This window comes from Emydura macquarii, unplaced genomic scaffold (genome assembly GCF_026122565.2).
Source record: "Emydura macquarii macquarii isolate MOO-44397 ecotype Brisbane River unplaced genomic scaffold, CSIRO-AGI_Emac_v2 contig_2834, whole genome shotgun sequence".
In the NCBI taxonomy this organism is placed as follows: Eukaryota; Metazoa; Chordata; order Testudines; family Chelidae; genus Emydura; species Emydura macquarii.
This window is the reverse complement of record NW_027132971.1, coordinates 3,405,821-3,424,741: the sequence shown is the minus strand read 5'-3', so window position 1 is coordinate 3,424,741 and position 18,921 is coordinate 3,405,821. Positions and strand designations below refer to the sequence as shown.

The 18,921-nt window shown below is 42.3% G+C and overlaps 1 protein-coding gene across 6 annotated transcripts; it reads left to right on the top strand.

The window, feature by feature from the left end:
* The first annotated feature begins 1,086 nt into the window (after window positions 1-1,086).
* Window positions 1,087-18,691, top strand: LOC137166312 (uncharacterized). 6 transcript variants are annotated; one of them, XM_067567973.1, is made up of 8 exons: window positions 1,679-1,798; window positions 3,816-3,984; window positions 4,289-4,555; window positions 8,401-8,460; window positions 9,549-9,683; window positions 16,394-16,540; window positions 17,609-17,669; window positions 17,890-18,691. In XM_067567973.1, the coding sequence occupies exons 3-8, from the start codon at window positions 4,391-4,393 to the stop codon at window positions 17,991-17,993; spliced, it is 672 nt and encodes a 223-aa protein (XP_067424074.1). In that variant the 5' UTR covers window positions 1,679-1,798; window positions 3,816-3,984; window positions 4,289-4,390; the 3' UTR covers window positions 17,994-18,691. The 6 variants fall into 6 exon arrangements, with proteins under 6 accessions (XP_067424077.1, XP_067424076.1, XP_067424074.1 ...); XM_067567976.1 differs by lacking the exons at window positions 1,679-1,798; window positions 3,816-3,984 and adding an exon at window positions 1,087-1,144; XM_067567975.1 differs by lacking the exons at window positions 1,679-1,798; window positions 3,816-3,984 and adding an exon at window positions 1,119-1,231.
* Window positions 18,692-18,921: the final 230 nt, after the last annotated feature.

Here is an 18,921-nt window from a genome sequence, read left to right as displayed (position 1 = left end):
ACATACCACGATCTCCCCAGCCTGCTTGTGAGGATCCCATTATGGTGGCATCAAAATGTCATAAGAACAACCATACGGGGTCAGATCAATGGTCCATCTAGCCCAGTATTCTGACTTCCAACAAGGGCCAGTGCTAGGTGCCTTAGGGGGAATGAACAGAACAGGCAATCGTTGAATGATCATCCTATTGTCTCCTCCCAGCTTCTGGCAATCAGAGGCTAGAGATGCTCAGGGCAGGGGTTTAGTCCCTCACCAGCTTGGCTAATACCCACTGATTGACCAATCTAGTTCTTTTTACAATTACAACAGTTCACAATATCGTCTGGCAAGGAGTTCCACAGGTTGTGTGCTGTGTGAAGAAATCCTGTCCTTTATTTTAAACCCGCTGCCTCCTAACTGCAGTGGGTGAGCCCTGGTTCTTGTGCTTTGTGAAGGAGTAAACAACACTTCCTATTCATTTTCTCCCCACCATTTTATTGACCTCTACCCTATCTCCCCTATGGTTGTCTCTTTTCCAAGCTGGAAAGTCCCAGTCTTTTTAATCTCTTGGAGAACAGCACTGGGCCAAATATTCTTTGCAGCTCAATGCTAGTCACAGAGGAGTTGTCCATAGATGGGCTGATGCAGAGGGCCAGTATCTGTTCAATGACGATTTGAACAAGTAGTTCAGAGCGTGTTCCCGGGCTAGTTGTGGTGGTGTGTGAAGTGGGCTGGCAGCTGTATGCCACAGTTACACTCTACCACTGCGTGCACGAGGGGGGACCCATGCCCAGCTCTAAAGGCTGGTCACTAGTAACACGCAGCCAGCCACCCTAGTTTGTGAAGACCGGCCCAATGGGGCCTGCTGCACCACCCAGGGCCTCCGCGCCGCAGTTGCTCGGGTGGAGCTGTTGGCCTGGTTGACTCCAGGGTCCGATTCCCTGCGCCGCTGCAGCCGGCAGCAGGGGTGGGCGAGGCACCTTTGCAAACCAAGCCGGCCCGCGGCTGCGGCTGGGGGCGGGGTGACAGGGCGGCACGGCTGGGGTTAAAGTCAGAGGCAGGGCAGGGGCGGGGCCTCGGTGACTCACCTGCCCAGGTGCGGCTGGTGGAGCGCCTGGGACTTCCCTCCGCGTGCAGGGGGGGGACGGTGGCAGCTGCTGCACAGGTGAGCGAGCGAGCTCGTGCCTCAGGGCGGTGGCTCCCTTCGCTTTGACGGCCCGCGCGTCCAGCCCCTCCTCGCCGGACCTAGAAGGTAGCGGGCTGGGCTGGGCTGGCCTGCCGCAGTCCCCACTCTCTGGGGGAGGGGCAGCTGGCGGGAGCCTCCCCGGGGCTTGGTCTCGCGCGTGGGTTTCTTCGGGCACGCCCCAGCTGCCCTTCCGGACGCATCGTGCCGGGCTGCAAGGCCCCCCCGCCTCCATCCATTCCGCTCCCTTTAGGGCTCGTCTAGCTCCATGCGCTCTTCCTCTTTCCTAATCTCCCCCAGCTGGCCCCGCCCCCGCCCGACACTGGCCTTTTGCTGTTTGGGGCAGGCCTGCCAGCAGCAGTCCCCTCCCGGTGCTCTGCTTCGGGGCCGGGCCCTTCGCTTCCCTCCCTGGTACAGGTGCGTTTGGGCGGGGCATTGAAATGCAAATTCCTTGTCCGGCCCTAAGTAAAGCTGCAAAGACGCGGGGCGGGCTTGCTTCTAGAAAAGGGCAAACTAATGAATTGCCGTTCAAAGGGCAGCGTCCCCCGGAAAATCGTCAGTTCCCCTGGCGAACAGCACTAGTCCAAAGTAGCCACCCACCCGACTCCTGCATGGCCGGAGAGATCTTGCACATCTGTACGCTAAGCCGGGCGGCTCTCCTCGGTGCCAGACTAACAAAAGGGTGTCTTTAAAAGAAAGCGTGAAGAACGCGAATCCCCTTTCCAGTCCCCTTGGGTAATGGTTCTCTTTGGTTGACGGTGTTCCTGTAATCCTTTAGGACAAGGCGGTCAGATAATAGATTTTCAGTTTCAATATAGTTGGATATAGCATATACTGGATAGGTTGTTTCAGCCTGAGTTAGGCTCTAGACACGCATTTCGTTTGTGGGTGGGAGTCTTCCATGCTGCGAGGTCTCACTTCTGGGAGTAAAACTTTTCTGTAGGAGAGCCAGAGAACAGAGTGGACAGCTGGTTTAATTAGTCCTATTGTCTGGGCACATCAGAGCCTTAACATCACACTTACCCGAGACACTCCCAAACCTAGGCACAATGAGCTGTGAGACTGTGAGTGTTGGATTTCTTTGTTTTCTGTTGTCATCTTTAATGTTTTCTAAATATAATGGAAGGGGGGGGGGGGTTGGAAGTCAAACGTGTAAGGTGAAGCAATTCAGCATTACTACTGCTTGGTTAAAATGTTGTTTAAAGACGTGGGTATGTAAAAATAAATTATTTTTCCAAGTTAAGTATTAGCTACTATTTTAACAACATGGCATAAAATGTCAAAAACACCTCCAATATGCTTTTGATAACAGTTTGGTATAAACACTGCCATTTTAGATCCTCTTCACAATGAAATCATCACATGCTTTAACAGACACTACTGGTGCTAAAGAGGGAACAAGTCTGGCCCAATAATATTTTGTACTGTAGGAGGATCCCCTGTGTGTCCTCAGTTCCACTTCTAGGTTAGTGAGGACTAGAAATGTTGAACATAACTCTCTGTGTTGGGGTCAAGAAGGATTGTTTGTATCAGTCAATAGTGACCTTCCTTTAAAGGTATGTCCTTAGGTTTAAAAAATGCCTTATTTATATTACTAACATTTTTTAGATTTTTAAAACTGTAACTTTTTGATGCCGATCAAGCTGAAAAATACAAAATAAGCAACATCACAGTTTCATTTTCAGCTTTGCTCACATAGCACAATACTGAGAATGAGCAAAATTTAGTTTCCTAGTTGCAAATTCTGAAGGTCAAACTAAACTGCACTGGAGACCTTGTGAACATTTCTACAGCATCTTCTTTAAAGAGGGGATTGCTGTTGGAGTGGGTTCTTCCTATAGGTTTCATTATAACAACTCGTGAATGTATATGAATGTGATCAGACAAATATTCATGTTTACTTCCTGGTTTGGAAGTACTGAGCTAAAGTGAAGACTTGCAGAAATGAAGTTCCCAAACTAAGGTCCACAGAGTTCTTGCTGGTTGTGTGTGGAGAGCAGGCCAATCACATGGTGCAGCTTTGTTTTCAGCTACAGAATTGTATTAATATAGCTAAACACTTACTTTCCTAGAGTTAAATGTCCACGTAAGTAATTGCTGTATTTGTCTGCATAATGTAGTCTGCATAATTGTGAATGGAAGGGTCATGAGACCCTATGTGAAAATGTGGACCACAAAGTGTGAGAATGCCTGCCTACCTGTTTTTGTTTTGGGTTTTTTGTGTATTGTGGGGTTGACTAGGGAGGTCAACTCACATTATTCTACAGCAAGCTGGCAGGCTTAAATGTGTCATTATGTTCTTGGTATGAATGCACATGATGTTAAACAACATTTAAAGTTTAACTTCCTTCATGTCATTTAGTTGTGTGATCAGGATGGTATTAGGTTAAAACCTTGGACTTCTGGAGATGATGAACTAGCTGGGATCCTGTCATTCAAAATGTACTAAGTATTGCTAAATAATATAGGAGGATAGAACTGTAACATTGTGAGCAATAACTTTTTAATTAAAACCTATTTTCTAAATGGTCAGAATATTACAGTATTAAAAATTCAAAGAACATGGAGACAATATATTTAAAACATGCTACAATCTGCACCTTGTTATAGCAGAGTAAAGTTATTAGCAGTTTTCTTTTATTTTATACACTAGAGCAGTATAATCACTGATTCTTGATCCCAGGAACGTGCACTTAAGTCACCACTGAAAGAGAACAAAACCTGGCTTCTAAACAAAGCTTAAGAGCAAACTGGATCTTGCATGTACAGCTGGTTATCAAGGATAATGTTAAAGGGGAAATAATTGGCAGCAGAATTTACAAGTAAGATTTATCTGTCTAGGTAATTCTCTATATCCAGAAACACCTTATTAATGTATGCATTTAAAAACAAATCTTTTTGTTGTGTGAGAATGACTTGGACTTTGACTTTTCTCATTCTTGTATTTTTCCCCACATATTCTGGCAACCATAAAAAGATAAATTCCATGTACATAGCAAAGCTGAGTGTTTGACACTGCAATGCTATAGCAGATCTTCAGGCTATTAATGGCAAGTTATGCCAACAATTTGTCAGATGATGCTCGTTGAAGTGCTAATTCTCTTGCACCTTCTTCCTTCTGTTTAGGGAAAACTGTTAGACTGACTCTCTTCCTGAAGGATTTTTGTGCTGCTTCCTAAAATCACACGGTGTGTGTGCAGACAGAGGCTCACGTGCAGATTAATTATAATGGATCGCTACAGATATTTCATCTTTTACCAGAAAAGTATGGTTGTGCCGGGGTTTTTACAGATAGCCTTTGCTACAGTGTGTCTCGTCTGTGGATTAATGGATGGCGCCTTCAGAACAGAATCAGCGCTGAGTAAAACCAGAGCACCCATCTGGGCTGGAGTGGTAAAGTTTCATATCTTATTTTTCTGGGTTTTTTTTAATCCTATTGGGGGATCTAGTTCACACATTGGTTCTCTCTGGGAGAACTTCCTGCTCACTCTTCCTCAACACCTCTCTTGAAATCCAATATTTTTCCACTGCTGTGTAAGCATGAGAGTGGAGAGAGATTGGGAAAAGATTTGGGGATATTGAGGGGAGAATGGGGAGACCTCCAGCATGGACTAGAATAACAAGACTAACTCTAATTCAGCTTTTATTTCATCAGCCACTGGATGATTTAGAAAATCATGAGGCTGTGGGCAGTTGCCATTTTTAAAGTTGCAACCAAAACAAAAATGTATAAAGTTGTTAATGGTACTAGGCTTCAATGTAGTGACACAGAGGACCCCTTCATTTCATAAGAATGACTGAGTGCCCACATAACACAGCTGAACTTTTCACTGAGAATTAATATAGCAAGAGTACAACAATTCCCTAATTGTTTTTCACTCCATTATTTGGGGGCAGCATTGCTTCCATTCATGTTAGACTTACTTACTTTTTTTACTTACTTCCCGTGACGCCAGTGGCGCATAGGGCAGCAACAAAGTCCTTCCACTTCTGCCGGTCGCGGGCCAGAACGCCTATTGTTCCCCAGGTGTGGTGGTGGTCTTTTAATTCTTGTTCTACCGTTCGGCGCCAGGTTGTCTTTGGTCTTCCTCTCTTTCTCTTCCCGTCTGGTTTCCAGTGGAGTGCAATTTTGAATATAGAACTGTCTCCCTGGTTGATGTTGTCATTCTGCCAGATCCAGTCCATCTGCTCTCACTAATGCCTAAAATGTGCAGGCTGTAACGACGCATCTCTGCTGTTACTTGCGCCAGCTTGCTTGTCTGACGAACATTCCAAATCCTAACCTTGTCTTTGTTTTGGTGTTCAAGACCTCTATCATCCTGTCAGTGGCTCCATTCATACAAGTCCCTTGAGGAGACCCTAGAGGCCCATCACACCTGTTCGTGGAAATTTTCTTTGTTGCTGTTTCCGTAACCCCAAGTGTTTTCTAGGACAGGGTGGTTAGCCCTGTGCCAAACCCCCAACCTGGAGGACCAGGGACCACACTTCATCTGGTCTCTACCCTTCGACCTGTCTGGCATGGGATTCATGTTAGACGTGAAAACTTAATTGCATCAAAGCTTTACAGGTGCTCTGAGCAGCTCAGATTCATACAGTTTCCAGTATGAAAATATACCTAGCATTCAAAAGTAATAGACCAAATGCTACAGCATAAAATGATCAAGAGTCATCGCTGCAGAGTGGTGGTGCCTTCTTGCTTTTTTTTGTTTTTGTTTGTTTCTGTTGGGCTATTGCTTTAGAAGAATAGGTTCTCTAATAACCTGACAACTTGCTGTCACTAGATAAAGAAGTGCAATTGATGGAAAACTTTAAATAAACTGTACCTTAGGGGTGAAATCCTGGCACCCATTAAGTAAATTGCAAAATTCCCATTGACTTCAGTGTGGCCAGGATTTCTTCCCAGAACTTTAAATAACGCAAAGACACACATCTTTTAACATGGGTTTAAGGCTGGGGTTGGATGAGGTAGTGTGGAGGTCGATGGGAAGGGATGCTAAAAAGCTTTCCCCAAAAAGTACATTAGGGCACCACAAACAACTTTAACTCTGCCCTTCTGTTCTTACCTACAAGATGAACGTTTGGGGGTACTTGAGCTCTTTATTTCCATGCTTTCCAATATTTGAGTGTAAATGTAACCTTATTGTGAGTGTCTTGACTTCCACCAGATTATTGTTACTGCAACTTTCTGTTATAATTGTATCTCTTAAATTACTGGTGCACATTGACATCATTGGTTCAAATTTAATAGCTTTATTAGGGGAATGTTTTTATTCCATAGTGCCTAAAAATACAAACAAAATATTAAAAGTACAAAACTTAGTGGGATTCCCCTCCCCCCCGTTTCTTAGATGTCCCCAGATCTCCTCTCCTCACTGTCCATGTACTACAGCCAATCTACTAGGGAAGCTGCTGACCCAACAGCCCTCTTTTATCCTGGACTCGTACCTGCCCCCTCAGTAACAGCTTCTTTCCCTTCATAAAAGGAGCAGGGACCTACTAATGTATGTTGGAGCAAGCAACTTTTCAGTAGCTCACTGGTCCCTTGACACACGTTGTTCAAAACCGGTCTTGGGGTTGCCAACACAGGAGTTGCAATACTGGATCAGACTGTGGCCCATCTAGTCTGGAATCCTGTCACTGACCATGACCAACACCAGGTGATTCAAAGGCAGGTGTAATAACTTTAGTGGTAGGATAATGGCCCCACAAATTAGGTCTCATTCTGATCTCTAGTAGTTAAACTGGCTTAAGTCCTGAAGGAAGAAGCTTGCCACCTTTACCTGAGCCCCTACCTGGCCAAAACTCTACCCTGTCCTAGTCTTTGCCACACCTACTAGAGTGCACCACTTTAGGCTTAGGCTCTGGAACACTATAAAGGGCAGTTTGCTCTCTGCCCCTCCAAATTGAGATTGCCAGAATACAGCCTTGCTCTGAAGTCATCAGTGACTTCAGCAGGTCTGTGCTTGCAATCATGATCTGTTTGCCCAGTCAGGGACGCAGTGATTGACCCTGAAGTACAATGCAACTCGAAATCAGAAGACCTGGCTTCCAATGCTGGCACTGGCTTGCTGCTAAAGAATGAAAATTCAGAAAGCTGGAGATTTTAGAAAATGACTTAGTGCCCTGATTTGCGTTTTTGAAATTTAATATTACCATATTTACATACATGATAGCAAAGGTCCTAATTACCAGAACTTAAGTCTAGCAAAGATTCAGCATGGAATGAGCTTTAGAAACACAGGAATTCAGATACAGTGATAGGTAGGTAGTAGTAGGCTTTAAGATTATGAACGGTTTAATGCAGACACTGACTGTAGATCTGCAAATCAGCCTGAATAACTCAAATAGCCAAAAGACTTAATGAAAAATAGTCAGAGGAACCAGTCCTCACTGAGTCCTGCTAAAGAAACCAAACTTGGAGTTTCTCAGACAAGGCACTTAAGATGACATGTCATAACATAATAAAAAATGGCAAAAATACCACTTTGATAAATGCCTTCCCAATTTATATACCTCTCCTCCAACCCACTACATACATTCTCATAACAGGAGCGACATGAGATATTTCAGGTGGATTGGCTGAGGACTGACAAAGTTAGGGAGAGCATCAAAACTTGTGGTAATGGAGGGCTATCTACAGTCTCTCTGTAATATCTTCAGCATATCCTACAAAGGTTGATGCAATTTAAACTACTCTATAGTATATAAATGTGCCCCCATGTGTAGTGATAAGTTTTCCAACACAGTATGTTATGTACTAAAGAGAGCTGTCAGTTTTCCAAAAACAAATGGCCCTTGATTTCATGGAATATTATGTGCTAATTACACACTAGGTGAAATGTAACACTGCTGAAATGTGAATCTGACTCCAAAATTATAAAGCAAGACTGGAATGACGGTTAGTTTGATATTAACATCACTAGCAGAATATTTTTCATTTTCTAAAGAAGTGGCAGAATGCCATTCTTTAAACTACAGGAACTGCACCATAAAACCACAAAAATGGAAGTACATCAATTACTGTGGCGTAAAATGTGTGCTCTTTTTATTATCAAATGAGTGCAAATGTCCAAGTTCTCTCTGGTAACTATGATTAACCTTATGGATGATTATAATTTAAAATGGCTCCTTATCGAATATATTTTTTCAGAAACTTGTAGTACACAATATAGTTGCATAGTCTTGTTAGCATACTTTCTTTACAGTTGCAAAATCATCTATTTATTTTTAACTTGCAGGTCATTGGTGTTCCTGGAATTCTGGCTTTATTTTCTTCCCAGAAAAAAAATCCAATTCTTGTAAGTTTGTAGAATTTTTTTTTTAAAAGGGGTGGGTGAAGAAGCGACCAGATACAACTTTTGTAAGGAATATTAAGTTGGTAGTGGCCTGATTCACTTTGTTGCACCTTGGCTCTAAATCATGCTGATCTTAATCTTGGAGATTAAATTCTGTAGAAAATTTATTCCAGAATTCTCATTTATCAGAAAATGCTGCCAGAACATGTGATTTTTCTTATTGATCAACTGGTTTTCGATTCCTTCAACCTCTGTATTTTCTAGCAGTTGCTTTTGAACATACTAGAAAAATATTTTCACAAATTTAATCTATTTTACTGAACAATATAGTATATAATAGGAATTAAAATGGAATGTGTAAAGAGCTTGCTTCTTGACCAGAACTTTCTTGCCCACTAAATTCCAAAGGGATATGTTCTTATTTGTAAATGAATGAACTGCTAAAAGACCTTTTGGCTTTTCCTTAATCTAATTGCTCTAACAAACAAATGTCTGTGGTCAAGATTTGATTATAGGGCATATATAATGTAGACGTTGGAGTGGCTTGGAGACGCTTGCTGAGCTTGACCATGGCTTCAGAATTTTTTCAGCTACTGTTCACCATCACCAACCTAACATGATAAAGCTTTAGGAGTTGCTGCAAATGGTTTTCTAGTATGAGCCTGATTTTTGTCCCTTTGAATATCAAAGACTCAAAATTGGAAAGCTAGATCTGGAGGGCAAGGTAGACGTTTTTTCTTTTTAAAGGAAGTGAATCAGGCAAGGGGTTCCTGAACTGTGGATCCCTTAACAGGGGAGAAAAACAGCTGGTCAACATAGTAATGGATATTGTGGGGAGCTCTTGATGCACTAATTCTTGATGCAAAGGCATTGGGCTTCCGTGCGGCTCTAGTTTGTCTTCCAAACCAGCCTGAACAAAACACAATTACTGCAGGGCTAAGGGTGGTGTTCACAGCATTTGAGATTGTTCAGGTGTATGTGTGTGTTAGTGTCTTTCACAGTGTCATGTTCATTTTAAAGGAAAAATAGACAATGCACTAGCTCTTCCTGTCCTCATCCCGACATTTTTCTTGAATTTTTTTCCTGTGCAGGTGAATGCAATGATAGTTGCTTCTATATTTTCTTGGTTTACCACCATCATTGTAGTTGTCTATGCTTCCCTAACTTTAAGCTATGGTGAAGAAGATGAGGTGTTCACGCACGAGCCAGTTCATGTTGTTCATACGGTAAGTGACAAACAGGCTGCCTATGACATCTTAAACTATTGGTGAATAGGATTGTCTTTGGAATCTTCAAAACACTTGTTCTTGGCAGTAGCACAACACTTAGTGCATCTCTTGAGCTATTGAGTTATTGTAGATTCCTCATTGGAAGACAATTTACTATATTGTGACCTGAGTTGCAAACTTACCTCTGGGAACAAAATGTGCTTCCTTTTGTAGGGATGCGATCCAGACTTCACAATTCCTTTCTCTATGTGCAAACTAGGCATACACCAAGAATTCTAAAATCAGATTATTATTGCTGAATGCAGGAAGCCCTGTGATTCATGGTATAACCTTCTTGTGGTACTTACCACTGTCCAAGATAGAATAAAGAACTGGAATGGGCCAATGGCTTGCTCTGGTGTGGCAATTCCTAGGATACTGAATTCATATCCTTGAAGACATCAGTTGGGAATAGCAAGAAACCTGGTGGTCAAAATATTTTAGGAGCATGGGGTCTTCCTCACAGAGTGAAGGTTCAGTGGTGAAAGTCCGGATTGTTGTTTTGTAGAACATAAATGCTTTGGAGATGTTATCCATGAGGTGGGAATACTTGGTGGATATTGTTGTACGTAGACTACATAACTTGAAAGTTGGTACAGACAGTCCTCAGTATGAAATAAGGCAGGAAAGGTGGTGAAGGAAGAATTAAAAGGAAAACCATCAACATTCTAATGTAATGTGATCTAAAAACCTTTACCCTCTTGACCACAGGATCCATTCATGCACTTTTATTTGTATTGTGGAGGCACATAGGAACACCAACCAAGATTGCTAGGAAATACCGAGAAATTAGCATATCCATCCGAAGTTCAAACAATGAATGTCTTTTTGATTGAGACAGGAAGGGATGCCATTTGCTTGAGTTGTTATAAAACAAAATTGGTGGACTCAAATGTGACCAAGTTACAAGATAACTCAACAACTTCACTAAACTGTGGTATAGCATATGGCCTTGAGGAAAGGATAGAGTTCCAACTCAATCAAGGTGAGATACAAAACTGAAAGGGAAAAGTACTGTGATGCATGAAGCAGTGTCTAGGGACACCTTTTTCTGCATCAGTTTTGCGTAGGGGGTGTCACGCTGGCTGGATAAGGGGGGGCCATTGAGGTGTATTCAGGAGCTCTGATTACTCCCTTCTACACCAATCTCACGTTGGGGGTGTCATGCTGCCTGGATTGGGGAGGCATTTATTATATTATTCAATATCAATATGTCAAAATCATAGTAATTCATGTGATATGCGCCATGTCAGGTACTGTTAGAAAGGCTATGATGATGTTTATGTTCATGTGTTATGTGTAATGGAAGTTATGGATATGTTTGATATATCTGTATTTCAAATTGTGCTGTGTCTGGGTCACACCCCACACAGGATGGCTGCAGAACACAAGCCTGCTTGATGGCCCATTAAGAAATTCACAGGTAGAAGGGGCCCAGGGGGAGAAGCCAGGGATATACCTGATGAGTCACCAGGACTTATGCATGTGACTCTGGACTCCATTTTGGTTCCTGTAAAATTCCACAAGCAGCATGGAAAAAAAGCCAGAGGACATAAGAAGTAGAGACCCGGGATCCATTTTGTCTTCAATCCTGTTCAGCCTTCAGCCACCTACCTACCTCTGGATCAACTCATCTATAACTGAAGCTATGAAAAAAAGGACTGAGGCCCATCCAGGTACTGGATGTATACCAGAGGATCTATACAAGTCTGCAAACTCCACAGTTCTTCTAGAAACCTGATATATATGTACTTTCAAATAATTTGTATGTATCTGATTGCTTTAATCCTTTAACATTTCTCTTATAGCTTTTCTTTTTATAATAAACCTTTAGTTTTAGTTACTAAAGGATTGGCTGGCAGCGTGGTATTTTGGGTTAGATCTAAACTTATATTGATCTGGTACTGTGGCTGACCCTTTGGGGTCAGGAGAAACCTTTTTGGTAAAGAGCATAGAGTTTAAATAACTGGTCTCTTTACTGGACCTAGTGGCTGATTGGGAGCCAGAGACTGAAATGCAGTAAAAGGGGCTGTGTGTATTTTTATTTTGGCTTCTTGATAACCAGTGTGGGGAATCAGAGGCACTGTTTGTGGCTGGTTTGGAAGTCTGACTTCAGTGTCACCCACCAGTGCTGGGAGAATCTGCTCTCCTTTTACAGCCTGCCCTGACCTTGGCATTTTCAGGTGGCTGCCCTAGGCATGGAAGGGTCACAGTGGCGTAGTCTTGGTAGGATCCACAGAACCAGAACATTTGGGTTTTGGACCAGAACCTCACACGATTCCAAATTTTAAAATTTGATACTGAGAGTGTTAAAGATTAAAGTTAGTCAGGATGAGTGATTCCCAATCAGAGGAAGCAATCAAGCTGCAAGCCTTGAGAGATAACCAGCATCTTCAGCATGAGAGAGAAATGGCAGATCTGTGATTTCAGGAAAGGCAAAGAATGGATGAACTGGAGGAGAGGGCTCATCTAAGACAGACAGAGCTGAAGACTGCTGAAGAGAGGTCCTATCAAAGACAGATGAAAACAGCCAGAATCCAGCTCCAGATCCTGGAAAAGAAAAAAGCTCTGACCTCACCTGGAAACCTAGCTTCTCTTAACAGCGATTGGGAGAAAATCTTTCCAGTTTATAGCAATTTTGATATGTTTAACCTGGTTACATATATTTACATATCAGTATTAATGTCACCCAGTCCAAGAAAGAGTATAAAGGTAAATCTTCTATGTTACCTGTAATCAACAGGGAAGTTTGTGAAGGGCAGGTGCATAACTATAAGCAGTTGTCTGTATTTAGCCAGGTATGCTGTGACAAGGAAGAGTGTGTCTCTAGCCTTGGGATTGTGGGAAATAGCAGCTTGTCTGTTCAGAAAAGCAGTTTATCTGTTGAGGGAGAAACTGTCTCCAAATGCTTGTCTGTTGGGAGTGGCACTTTGCCTGTTAAGGAAACCCTCCCACTTTCCCAATGTTTGTCTGTGAACAGCCATGTGGGCTGGGACAAAGGGGAGGAAATTTCAAATTGTTTGAATGTTAAGGATGGTAGAGGGAGAGCTTGTCTCCAACCCTCTGTCTGAGAAGCAGACAAAATATGCCTCTCAGCTTATGCTAATGGAGGGTGTGCCAGTTGTCTCATAGTTGGTTCTGGACTTAACTGAAACCAAGAAAGAGTCTGTTAGGGCTCAGGAAGATGTTTCTTTTGAGCAGGCCCTGGATGAAAAGGGTAGGGGCAGAATTTCTGTGAAAAATAGTTTGTTGCCTAAAACTGCTCCTGAAGGAATAAAACCTCCTGATAGCTCTTGGAAGCAGTTTGCTGACACTGAAGGGTGTGGAAGTGAATTGATTAAGTTAGCTCAGAATGAATCCCTGACTGTGGCAAGCAACAGTTTATATGGTGAGAGACGTGGTTCAATGTCTAACTGCCAAAGTTTTTCAAATGTGGATGGATTCACTGACTTTGTTTTAGAAGGGTCCAGTTTGGATACCTTGGAAAAGGTTCCAGATGGAGTGGAAATTATTAGGAAGCTTAAACAGCCCTGTAACCAAGTGGCTGTGCTTGATCAGTATAGTGGGCAGACGACAATGTTGGAACATGACTGTCTCCAGGCTGCTAACTCTGTAAGTGAACAGATTAGTGTCTCAGTTTCAGAAGGAAGATTGGCCACTGAAGCTACACAGCAGTACAGATTTGCAGTTGAACTCTTGGGAACACGGGGTGGCAGGCAAACTCTCACCTCTGAATGCTTTGGATATATCTTGTAGTCTCTTAGTGGACTCAGGTACATCTGATGCTATGTGGAGTCAGAGATCGGCAATGAAAGAACATCAGAACCTTGTTTATGAGATGCTAGTGAGAATGGTTGATATCTCTTTAAAACCAAGTCCAGACTTGAAATGGATAACAGTTTAAAAATTTGGAAACTAGTGAACTAGCTAGTGTGTGTGGTGGTAGTGCAAGTTACCTGCCTGACAGGGGAGAAAGATCTACCCATAGTTGTTAGCATGGAGGACTCCTCCTGGGTGTTGCCAGCTGGGAATGGGTTGGATGTGCCTGGGACGGCTCTGAATTTGAGTGAAATTCAGAAGGAGTTTAAGGCTCAGGAGGGTCCCTTTACAGGACATCTGGGCATAGAAAAAACTTGACAGGCTGAAGCAAAACTTTTATTGGCCTTACCTGTTTGACACAGTGAGGAATTATTGCAAAAGCTGCCCCTTACCATCTAGAGACCAATGGTTTGGTAAAGAGATTTAATGGGACATTGAAGGCTATGCTAAAGATGTATATGGACAGACGCCAGAATGACTGGGATGTCTTGTTGCCTTATATGTTGTATGCGTACAGGAGTGTACCCCAAGAGTCTACAGGGTTTGCTCCTTTTAAGCTGCTTTATGGGAGGCAGGTCAGGGGACCCCTGGATCTGATTCGTGATTCCTGGGAGGGTAATGTAGAGGTGATGGAACAACCACTGGTTGTTCCATGTGTCACAGTTTAGAGAGAGCTTGCAAGATCACATAAGAGGAGCATACATTATGCACCAAGAACCCACTATTGAGCTAACTGAACCCTTACAGATGTTTGTAAAAAAATAAATAACATTTTTACCTCCATAGTGAACCTTACAAAGAAAAAGCCTGTTTTAACTAAACATGACTTTGCTGTTAATATTTATGCCAGTGTTACGTCTCATAATTAGTTTGTTCATAATGCCAAGAATTGTAAAAATGAACCAATGGAAAAGTCTTTTGTGAAATCTTCAAACTTGTTAAAAGCTGTGAAGATACAAAACTGAAAGGGAAAAGTCCTGTGATGCATGCAGCAGTGTCTAGGGACACCCCTTTCTGCATCAGTTTTGCGTAGGGGGTGTCACACTGGCTGGATAAGGGGGGGCCCTTGAGGTGTATTCAGGAGCTCTGATTACTCCCTTCTACACCAATCTCACGTTGGGGGTGTCACGCTGCCTGGATGGAGGGGGGGGGGGGAACATTTATTATATTATTCAACATCAATATGTCAAAATCATAATTCATGTGAGATATGCCATGTCAGGTATTGTTAGGCTATAATGTGCTAAGATGATGATGATTATATTCATGTGTTGTGTGTGTAATGGAAGTTATGGATATGTTTGATATATCTGTACTTCAAATTGTGCTGTGTCTGGGTCACACCCCACACAGGATGGCTGCAGAACAAAAGCCTGCTTGATGACCCATTAAGAAATTCACAGGTAGAAGGGGCCCAGGGGGAGAAGCCAGGGATATACCTGATGAGTCACCAGGACTTATGCATGTGACTCTGGACTCCATTTTGGTTCCTGTAAAATTCCACAAGCAGCGTGGAAAAAAGCCAGGGGACATAAAAGCGGGGAGAGGCCCGGGATCCATTCTGTCTTCAATCCTGTTTAGCCTTCAGTCACTTATCTACCTCTGGATCAACTCATCTATAACTAAAGCTGTGAAACACAGGACTGAGACCTATCCAGGTACTGAATGTATACCAGAGGGATTATACAAGCCTGTTAACTCCACAATTCTTCTAAAAACGTGATATATATGGACTTTCAAATCATTTGTATGTATCTGATTGCTTTAATCCTTTAACATTTCTCTTATAGCTTTTCTTTTTATAATAAACCTTTAGTTTTAGTTACTAAAGGATTGGCTGGCAGCGTGGTATTTTGGGTTAGATCTAAACTTATATTGATCTGGTACTGTGGCTGACCCTTTGGGGTCAGGAGAAACCTTTTTGGTAAAGAGCATAGAGTTTAAATAACTGGTCTCTTTACTGGACCTAGTGGCTGATTGGGAGCCAGAGACTGAAATGCAGTAAAAGGGGCTGTGTGTATTTTTATTTTGGCTTCTTGATAACCAGTGTGGGGAATCAGAGGCACTGTTTGTGGCTGGTTTGGAAGTCTGACTTCAGTGTCACCCACCAGTGCTGGGAGAATCTGCTCTCCTTTTACAGCCTGCCCTGACCTTGGCATTTTCAGGTGGCTGCCCTAGGCACAGATGGGTCACAACTTGCTTTTACAAATTGTCTGCTGACATTTGGTCTCTTGATACAAAATCCTTTTGGTACCAACGGTAGCTTGTTGGGATGAATATATTTATGGGAAAAATGCAGATAGACCTATGCACTACTTATTGCAGGCCAACTTTCTAATGTCATGCTGCTTAAATGCAATGTGTCACACTGTAGGTAAAGATGATTCTAAGGGGATGGTGCTTCAGTCCCTGCTTGCCCTTCTGCTGCCTCAAGAATAAAACTATTTCCAAAGCTGACATTAGTGAATGTTTTGGGACAAGGTATTAAATAAGATCAAACTTCAACAAAATGCCTGTTAATTTCAAACTCCACTATAAAGAGTAAAAGTGATAGGAAATTGTTGGCTCTTCAGAGGGTAGTACAAAGATAATATAGAAGGAAAATGTGTCCTCTTGACATCAATGATGTTACAGATTTAATCTTAAAACAAATACTTAGAGTACATCAATACTAAACCAACTATTGTATTCCCCTGTTTGCATGTAAAAAAGATGTAAAGTTTTTACAATGGAAAAAGTAAATACACTTCAGATGATAAAGAATTTGAGTCACTAATCAAAACTTTGTTTTGGAAGTTAAATTCCCTGCCTTGTTTATCCATCTGATGTTTCCTTTGTTTCTATTACAGAAATTTGTGCTTCATAAACTTGTCAAAGGAGCCAACATAGCCATGTTAATTGCATCTATCTGCAGTGCTTTCGTTGTGCTGGTTATTGCCTACCAGGGCTTCCGAAGTCTTCCATATTGTTCATGTTATGACAATGTAACTGGAATGGTATGTAAGTGCTGACTCCTTTAACATAATTTTTAATTATATTGTTCCACATGTGGTACCTTGGGAAAACCATGTGTGTATGGAAAGACGGGTAAATGCATTAGTCATGTATCTGACTGCTTTATCTGAGCTTTATCCACCAGTCCATCTCCACCAGGGCTAATTCTAACCACTCAAATTGTCAGGGTGCCGTACTTTTCTTCCTTTTAAAAAATCAAGCTGTCAAAGCTTCCTCCCCTCCTATTTCCCCCCATTTAATCCACTACTTTTTAAGGAGTTCCAAAAACAACAACAAAAATTACATTGGCCCTCAGATGCAGGACAGTCCTGATCCAATGAAAGGTAGAAAGTCTAATACCTTCTTATAAGCTCCAGGGGTTTAAGATGTGCCTTTGTGACCTTGAGCTGGGCATGCCTCTTCCCAGTGTTCAAAGACTTTTTCCTAGTCCTGGTGGATCACAAGACATCAGACTTGTAATACTTGATGATGGAAGGACATTTTAGAGGTTTTTAAAGCACTGGCGGACCAAAGGGAGGGGGGCCACATGGGAGAGGGTCAGGATCCCAGGTGCTGGCTAGGCCCTTCATGACGCACAGGGGGTGGGGGTGCAGGAAGCTCTGAGGGGTGGCTGGACGGAGCCCGGGGCAGGCGGGCAGAGGCTTTAGATGCTGCAGCCCAGGGCCTTGGGCTAAGTGGGACCCTGCAAAAATAAATTTGAGCAGCTGGTGAACTGCCTGTTCAGGGAAGCTAGCTCCCGGTCCCACCCCTTTCACCCCTGTCCCATCAGAGCCCCGCCCTGTGTGACCTGAGCACTGATCCCCCCCCTCACCCACCCCCCCCAGCTGGCTCGCCTTGCCCCCACCGGTTCCCCCTGGCTGGCTTCTCCTTTGGGAGAAAAGGCAATAATGAACTTAAATCTAGTACATTGAAATTAGCTTCTTTTCAAATAAGCTACACACAAATTCAGTTTACTTTCAAGGATAATTTCTAAACTAGAGTATAAGCTTGCATAAAAAAAATCCATTTTTGACTAGCAATGGAAAAATAAATATCAATCTCATTTGTAGGAATGGTTACAACCTGCTGAGGATCAGCCGCAGACTGTGGAACTGGTTTGCACCATGCAAAGTAAGTAACTTTCTCCTCTCTTATAATTCCTAGGTAGATAACTGAGATTTAAGGTGTTCATTCTATACAGTATCATCTACTGGATATATGCATTATAGGTCAAATCCTGATAGTGCCTGAAAACTAAGTAAGGAACTCAGGATTTGGCCCAAGAAGCTACAGTATGTTCAGTTATTTTCCTTTCTCTCCTCCTCCTCCTCCCCCCCTCCCCCCCAAATAGGTCATGGAGACAGAATCTTTAATTCCCCAGTGCAGTTTCCAGATCAAGACTTGGATGCAGAGGAAGAACTATCCAAACCACCTCCCTATATCAGACTTGCTTGAAGAATGACTTAAGAATTTTAATGCTAACAGAGTGGAGAACTTGCCTTACATTTTGCTACCTTTTTTAAAGACTTTTTAAAAACAAAATCAATGCACTTTTTCTTGGCTTCTTTAAATGGGGAACTACTGAATGCACAGAAAGTTCAGCAGAGAACACCGTGCAACTGTCTACGCGCTCATGGGGATGAAAAGATCCTTCAGGTTCTTAGACTGATTTAAGTCTTGTGCAGTTAAAATACCTCATCTCTTCTAGGATTCATGAACCAGTCTCCTACAGCTTTTATGTATGATCCATATTTTAAGACTATAGATGATGATGGAATTGATCTTGCAGTTTCAGTTTAGTAGTGCTAGCTTTGAGCATTCAGATATTAAACCCTATTGAACTTTTTAAAATGTTTGTAAGTGCATCTGTATTTTTCTCAAATATAACTTGTTTTTTGTTTTTGTTCTGCCTTTTAAACAAGTTATATACCATAATGAAGGAGCCATTTATGGTTAGACATACTTCTGTGGACTGCACTGGATATTTAGCCAACTTCTTCCATCTTTCTTGGAACAGGCTAAAATGTCTGATATTAAAACTTGAAATATATTGAAGTGCCTCTGTCAAACTATGGATTCAGTCTTGTGTAAAAAAAAGAAATCTTATTTATATTTTATCAATGGATACATAATAAAATAGGCTTTTAAGTAGATTTCTGGCTTGTGCTGGTCAGTGTCTTAATGTGATGGGTGTTTTATTCACAATGGTCACTCCTATGGCATGTCTTTAAATAGTCCTATTTGCTACGACTTCCTGTTTAACTGTTAGCATCTCTGTGCATATCCAGTTCTACTTGCACAATTGGATTTAGATACTTTTTTCTACTTGAGAGTTATGGTCCTTACTCCTTATTTGGAGAAAGAAGGGATATTCATTTACAAG

Coding starts and splice junctions, on each gene's coding strand:
- LOC137166312 (XM_067567976.1), top strand. CDS start 4,391: ATGGATCGCTACAGATATTTCATCTTTTACCAGAAAAGTATGGTTGTG. Junction 9,684..16,393: donor CAGTTCATGTTGTTCATACG/GTAAGTGACAAA, acceptor TTTCTATTACAG/AAATTTGTGCTTCATAAACT. Junction 17,670..17,889: donor ACTGGTTTGCACCATGCAAA/GTAAGTAACTTT, acceptor CCCCCCAAATAG/GTCATGGAGACAGAATCTTT.